This window comes from Oryctolagus cuniculus, chromosome 12 (assembly GCF_051225735.1).
Source record: "Oryctolagus cuniculus isolate XC-2025 breed Fujian yellow rabbit chromosome 12, ASM5122573v1, whole genome shotgun sequence".
Classification (NCBI taxonomy): domain Eukaryota; kingdom Metazoa; phylum Chordata; class Mammalia; order Lagomorpha; family Leporidae; genus Oryctolagus; species Oryctolagus cuniculus.
Genome location: NC_142878.1, coordinates 94645005 through 94651905, shown reverse-complemented (window position 1 = coordinate 94651905; position 6901 = coordinate 94645005). Strand labels below are relative to the sequence as shown.

General features: G+C 49.7%; 1 protein-coding gene across 1 annotated transcript; it reads left to right on the top strand.

Moving 5' to 3' along the window:
• Window positions 1-387: 387 nt before the first annotated feature.
• On the top strand, window positions 388-6638 carry LOC149123172 (uncharacterized). Its single transcript, XM_089309496.1, has 3 exons — window positions 388-1511; window positions 6026-6092; window positions 6568-6638. The coding sequence occupies exons 1-3, from the start codon at window positions 1171-1173 to the stop codon at window positions 6598-6600; spliced, it is 441 nt and encodes a 146-aa protein (XP_089165622.1). The 5' UTR covers window positions 388-1170; the 3' UTR covers window positions 6601-6638.
• Window positions 6639-6901: the final 263 nt, after the last annotated feature.

Sequence of the window (6901 nt, the reverse complement as noted above, 5' to 3'; positions counted from 1 at the left end):
TTTATCATTAAAATGCTTCAAAGTGTGGCAGGCAATGTGGTGCAGCAGGTTAAGCTGCAGCTTGGGACACCCACATCCCACACTGGAGAGTCTGGTTCAAGTCTCGGTTGCTCCATGATGCAGATCTGGTTTCCTGCTCACGTGCACCACGGGAGGCAGCAGGTGATGGCTCAAGTGCTTGTGTCCCTGCCACCCACATGGAGACCCGCAAGGAACTCTGGGCTCCTAACTTTGGCCTGGCCCAGCCCTGGCTGTTGCAGGCATTTGTGGAGTGAACCGCTGGATGGAAGATTTCTCTCTCTTTTTTCTGTCACTCAGCGTCTTACATAAATAAACAAATATTTAAATGCTTCAACTGCAGTTTTCAAAAAGCTTTTACAAAGAAAACTCGGGGTCTGCTGCCACCCTCCATCCGGGTACAGAACCCAGCACCATAAAAGGTCAGAGGCGGATAGAAACTGCAAGGTGCCTTTGAATGTCAGGGATTCCTAGACCTGAGATGACTGCGGCAGCAGCGACAGGCATCCAGGACCGTGCAAACTCGGGACACACACAGTCACTGCCATCCCTTCTCCACAGATCAGGAAGCCAAGGCTCAGAGACTCACCCCAGCTCAGGGGTCTGCCAATTCTCCCACCACGTGCCCAGATTTCACTCCACTCCCCCCAACACGCAGACACTGCCTAAGCAGCCATCATCCTGTGAGGAAGACCCTCCCTGACACCACTCAGCGAGATTCCATCCCTTGAAGAGAAACAGCAGTCCTCTAACTCCTGGCTCTCACTCTGCCTGGGTTATTAAGCCTTCAGAAAAGACAGTGTCAAGTTGTTCAGCTCCACACAGACTGCCTGACTTACAGGGAAAGAAAGACAGCAGGATCCCTGTCCCCAGGCGTGCACAACCCATGGAGAGATCAGCTAGCTAAGGCACACTAGGAGCCTAATGAAATGATCTCATTGAGAACTCAGCCAGGTAATCCAAAGGAGAGGAGGAAGAATCTGCTGACTTCTTAACAGCAGGGGAGCTGGGGAAAGGAGTAGCCCAGAGCTGCTCTGGCAGGAACAGCACCAACTACATGACGGGCTCCAAGAACCAAAAATCCCCAGTAAACCAAATGCTCACTATGTAGATGAGGAAGACTGGAAGCGGCCCTGGGGCTTTGGATGGTGGATGCAGCAGTGTGCAGGTGCGTCCTGGGGTGCCGTGGTGAAGGCCAGTGAGGAGTGCGCCTGCGCCTGGCACAGTGACCCGGAAGTACACCTGCAGCCTGGCTGCTGGCGCTCAGGTGGGAGTCAGCACCGCATCCGCTCCTGCCTGAGAGCCTGTGCAAGCCTGGAGGAGAGGAGCCTGAGGGAGACCCAGCGGCCCCAGGGTCAGGCCGGGATGAGGAGAGGCTGCGTGTCCGAGGCTGCCGCGCCGTTTCCCAGGCGCATTTCTCCTCTTCAGCCCCATCCGGAAACGATGTCCTTCGCGGACCTCTATCCCACCAGCAGACCGGACCCCCCTTGGAGGTGAGTGACGCGCGGCTGTTGCGTTTTCCCGCTGGGGGTCTTGGCCGCCAGCCTGCCTGCGCCTCTTGGGTCGCGAAGGCGCGGGTGGAGTCGCGGTCGTGCTGTGCGTACCGTCTGGAAAGGTCCCCAGGGTGCGAGCAGCTGTGCGAGAGCAGAGGTGGCTCGGTCTCCTCCCGGAACGGCCCCGCGTTCCCGTGTGTTTGCTTTTTGAGGGCCCAGCCGCCCTGCTCTAGACCTCAGAGACTGTTGATGGGAGGAACGAGAGCCAAAGTGCGTGTCTGTGTCCTGGTCTAGGAGGACAGTTTCGGGTTCCTCGCGTTGGGTGTGATGTTGGCGCTCTGTGGGCTTTTCATGAAAGAGCCTGGTCAGGCCGAGGTGTACCTTGTGTTCCTAATGTGATGACTTGTGTTTTTGTGAACTGGGTTTTCTGTGTCTATCGGGATACTCTGTGGGCTTTCCCCATGTGTGTTCTGTTTTGTGATCTACTGATTTTGTGTGGTAGCCACCCTTGCATTTCCGGAGTAACTGTCAGTTGCGCACAGTGTGCTAAGCTTTGGTTGTGCTTCTGGTTGGCGTCTGGTAATGTTTTGTTGAGGCATGTGGCCCATTCCTGACGGGTATGTATGTGTGTGCCATTTTCCTTATGATGTGCTTGTTTTGCATGTTGGGATAAGGCTGGTCTGATGGAATGAAATGGGAGGCTTTTCCTCTTCATCTCCTTGTTGGAAGGGTTTGCGAATCACGCATTTTAATTATCTTTTCCATGGGAGTTCTCACCGGTGGAGCCATCTGGTCCTGAACTTTTCTTCATTTTTTGTTTGTTTGTTTCTGTTTCCCTGCAACTACGGTCTTTTTTCAAATTAGAAGTGTATTCAGAGTTTCTTGTTTCACTGTATTCAGTTTTAGTGGTTTGCGTCTTTCTGAGAATCAGTCCACTCTATCTAGGTTGACCAAATCCTTGTGCCTTGGTTTTTCCCTAGTGTTTTTGGAGTATTATTTTGGCAAGTTTGGTAGCGATGTCCTCTTTCATTTCTGTTGTCAAGCCACTTGAGTCTGTTCTCCTTTTTTCCCCTGCTTCCTGTGGATACACGTTTTGTCAGGTGACTGAGTTTTCAAGCACTGTACTTTGGTCTCACTGAATGTCTGTTGTGATATTTTCTATGCCGTTGGATTCACTTCCGTTTCAATCCTTTTTCCCCTTCCAGTTTCTTAAGATTTACTTTGCTGTTCTGGTGTTTTAAGGTAAAATTGGGTTTATGGGTCCGATGTCTGTATTCTGTAATATATACCTGTATAGTAGTGCAATTTCTCATGTGAAATTAGTCCTGTCAACCTGGAAAACTGTTTTGATGTACCCACTCCTAGGAACATACTGAAGGAAATGAAACCATTGTGTAGACAGAGAGGTTTTCACAGGCTTATGCTTACTGCAGTAGGGTGCACAGTATCCAGGCTATGTAGGCTGTATATGCATGTATGGTGTACATAGCCCATAATGTCTTTATTCTGTCTTGAGGTGATGGGCATTTTGGCTGATTGCATATCTTTGCTATTATGAATTGAGCTTAGTAAATATGGGGGCAGCAATAACTCTTTGTTGGTATGTTGTTTTCATTTCCCTTGGGTATATACACAGGGTGGAATGGCTGGCTCTTATGGTACGTCTATATTCAGATTTCTTTTTTATTTTTTTTTTGTTTTTTGACAGGCAGAGTGGACAGTGAGAGAGAGAGACAGAGAGAAAGGTCTTCCTTTTGCCATTGGTTCACCCACCAATGGCCGCGGTGGCTGGCGCGCTGCAGCTAGCGCACCACGCTGATCCGATGGCAGGAGCCAGGTGCTTCTCCTGGTCTCCCATGGGGTGCAGGGCCCAAGCACCTGGGCCATCCTCCACTGCACTCCCTGGCCACAGCAGAGAGCTGGCCTGGAAGAGGGGCAGCCGGGACAGAATCTGGCGCCCCGACCGGTACTAGAACCCGGTGTGCCGGCGCCGCAAGGCTGAGGATTAGCCTAGTGAGCCGCGGCACCGGCCTATATTCAGATTTCTTATTTATCTCCCTACTGTCTTCCACAGTGGTGATACCAGTTTACATTCCCACCAGCTGTGGATGCGGGTGCCTTTTCCCACCATATCCTCAAGGCCATTGTAGTATTGATTTGCATTTCCCTGATGGCTAGTGATCCTGAGCATTTCTGCATGTGTTTGTTGGCAATTTAGATTTCCTTTCTTGAAATATTTAGCCTGTTGAAGTCCCTTGCCCATTTCTTGAGTGGGTGGTTTGTTTTGCTGTTATTGAGTTTCTTGAAAGTTTCTGGTAGTTTATTCTTTATCAGTTTGCATACTTTGCAGATAATTTCTCCCATTCCATTAGTTGCCTCTTTAGTCTTGCAGGGCAGAAGCTTCTCAATTTGTTTTTTTTTTTTTTTTTGGTGTCCTCTTCTATCCCTTTCTTTAATCTGTTATGATCCTCAGATATTGAACATCCTTGGTTTTATTTATCCAAGCGATTTTGTTTTCTTTGTAGCATCTGTGAATGGGATTGGTCTTTGAAGTCCTTTCTCAGCCATGACATTGTTTGTGTATACAAATAGGCTGCTGATATTCTATCCTGCCACTTTACCACATTCTACTCTGAGTTTCAATAGTCTCTTAGTGGAGTCTTTTGGATCTCCTATATATAGAATCATGTCATCTGCAGATAGGGATAGTTGGGCTTAACTCCCTTCCAATTTGTATCTAATATTGAGACATGAGAGAAAAATATGCCAACATGATAACGTGCACGTAGAAAATGGCAACAGTGACCTCAGATGATACCTTTCTGCATTCAATCTTGCTTTGTGGAAGACATGATTTGGCCTACTTCTAACACAACCCATGTTTTAAATGCAGATCTGTGTTCCGTGAAGAACTCTGTAGATCACAGGTGTTTCAAGTCCTTTTGCAAGTGTGTACATAAGCGTCTGAAAAAATATATTACAAAGATTTCCTCATGCACAAGTCAGAGATAATACCATACAGAATGTTTGTAAGGATGAAGAGATGAATGGGTACCAAAATCTTTTCTAAGATGGAGTTAAACTCTTTTTCAAATTCTGTGTTAATAGGGTAGGTAATTCATATACTATCAAATTCTAAATAAAATTGTTGATGCCCTTGAGGTATTATTTTATTTATAGGTATGTTTTCCTTTTTGAAAAAATTGCCTTTTTAAAGATGTTTTTATTTATTTGTAATTAGGATTTACACAGAGAGAGAGAGAGAGAGAGAGAGAGGCCTGCCATCTGCTGGTCCACTCCGCAGTTGGCTACAATGGACAGAGCTTATCGGATCCTGAGGCAGGAGCCAGGGGCTTGGGGCCAGGAGCCTTGCTGGGGTCTCCTGAAAGGATACAGAGGCACAAGGTCTTGGGCCATCTTCTACTGCCTTCCATGACCACACAGCTGCATTGAAACTGGAGCAGCTGGTTTTCAAACTGGCACCCACATTGGATGTCGGCACTGTGGGTGGTGGCTTTACCCGCTACCCCACAGCCCCGGCCCCTCCTGGAAGCCATTCCCTGTGGGATACAGCTGTCTTCTAACACACCTGGGAAAGCAGTGGGAGACAGCCCAAGGACTTAGGTCCCTGAACCCAGAATGCAGCATTGGACAAAAAGTCCCTGGCTTCTGCTTTGGCCTGTCCCAGTCTTGGCCTTTATAGCCACGGTGTGGGGGGTGAACCCCCAGAAGAGTACCTGGGTCATCAGCCGCTGCCTCACTTGGTCACAGTCTGGAGCCGCCAGGCTATAAGTGGCCCTGGGGCGTTGGACGCTGAATGTGTTGATTTGGCATCATGCAAATGCGTCCCCTGGTGCCTTGGCAGCTGCCCATGTGGAGTGCACCTGTGTACAGCGCTGCAACCCAGAAGTGCACACACATGCACGGCACCTTCTTTTTTTATTTTTACTTTAATTTTATTTATTTATTTAACAGGCAGATTGGACAGTGAGAGAGGGAGACAGAGAGAAGGGTCTTCCTTTTGCCATTGGTTCACCCTCCAATGGCCACTGGGGCCGGCGAGCTGTGGCTGGCACTCCACGCTGATCCGAAGGCAAGAGCTAGGTGCTTCTCCTGGTCTCCCATGGGGTGCAGGGCCCAAGCACTTGGGCCATCCTCCACTGCACTCCCTGGCCACAGCAGAGAGCTGGCCTGGAAGAGGGGCAACCGGGACAGAATCCAGCGCCTCGACCAGGACTAGAGGCGCCGCAGGCAGAGGATTAGCCTATTGAGCGGCGGCGCCGGCCGCACCAAACCTTCTGACCTGAGGTGCTCAGGTGGAAATCTGCGGTGCGGCGACTCCTCCCTGAGAGCCTGTTCAAGCAATGAGGAGCTATCCTTGACCCTGCCGGCAGAGCCTGAGTGAGACTCAGAACCCCAGGGTCAGGCCTGGATCCGGAGATGCTGGGGCCCAAGTCTGGTGTATCAGTTACCTTGGGCTTCTGGAAATTTCTAGGCTCGGTCCTCTTTTTCAGCTCCTTCTGGAAGACTACATCTCTTACTGAGTTCCTGTTCCAGAAGAACAGAAACGCTCTCTCTGCGGTGAGTTTGCTGTGTTGGCCTTTCTGACATGGTGTAGGTGGGGACTTGGGTGGAGAGAGCGGGAAAGGGGTGTGCATGTGAGGGTTTGAGGGGGATAGTAGAAGGAGAAAGGCAGTCAAGGGGGAGGCGGGAGGAGAGAGGAAGAGGGGAGCATGAAAAGGTGGCATGATTGTGGGGAGGCATGAAACGAGGGGAAGAAACATGTGTAGGGGAAAGGAAAGGGATGGGGAGTGTGACAGGAGTCCCAGTGGGCAGGTGGTGGGGGTTGGGAGAGCAAGAACTTTTCCCACATCCCTGGTTCTGTTTGGGGGTTTTTCTGTCCCTGGCTGGAAGTAGCCTTGGCCATGTCCATGAGAACAGTCCTTGACTCATGGCCTCTCTTCTCTGGGTTGTTCAGAACTGTAATGTGTGTGTGCAGGGAAATGGGTAAGGGTCACTCGAATTAATTTGCACGTAATCTGGTCAATTTTCACAGACTGCACACACTGAAGAGAAAGCAGAAGCGTAGAGAAACCCCAAGAATCCTGTGTGCTCTATTCCAGCCTGTCCAAGGTTCTGATACCTCATAGTAAGTACTAGATATTTTTTTTCTTTTAAAAGATTGGTTTCCAAAGCAGAGTTATAGATGAGGCAGTGCAACAGAGGTATTCAATGTGTGGGTTCCTACCCCAGGTGGCTCCAACGTCCCGGGGCTGGGCCAGGCCAAAGCAGAAGCCATGTACTTTATCCAGTACTCCAGTGTGGTTTTGGGGTCCCAATTCCTTGCGCTGCTTCCTCTGCTTTCTTAGGCGTTTGAGTATACAGCTGGA

Excerpts from the sequence above, each read along its gene's own strand:
- LOC149123172 (XM_089309496.1), top strand. The coding sequence starts at position 1,171 with ATGCAGCAGTGTGCAGGTGCGTCCTGGGGTGCCGTGGTGAAGGCCAGT. Across the intron at positions 1,512-6,025 it reads AGACCGGACCCCCCTTGGAG|CTCCTTCTGGAAGACTACAT; the intron begins GTGAGTGACGCG and ends CCTCTTTTTCAG. Across the intron at positions 6,093-6,567 it reads ACAGAAACGCTCTCTCTGCG|ACTGCACACACTGAAGAGAA; the intron begins GTGAGTTTGCTG and ends CAATTTTCACAG.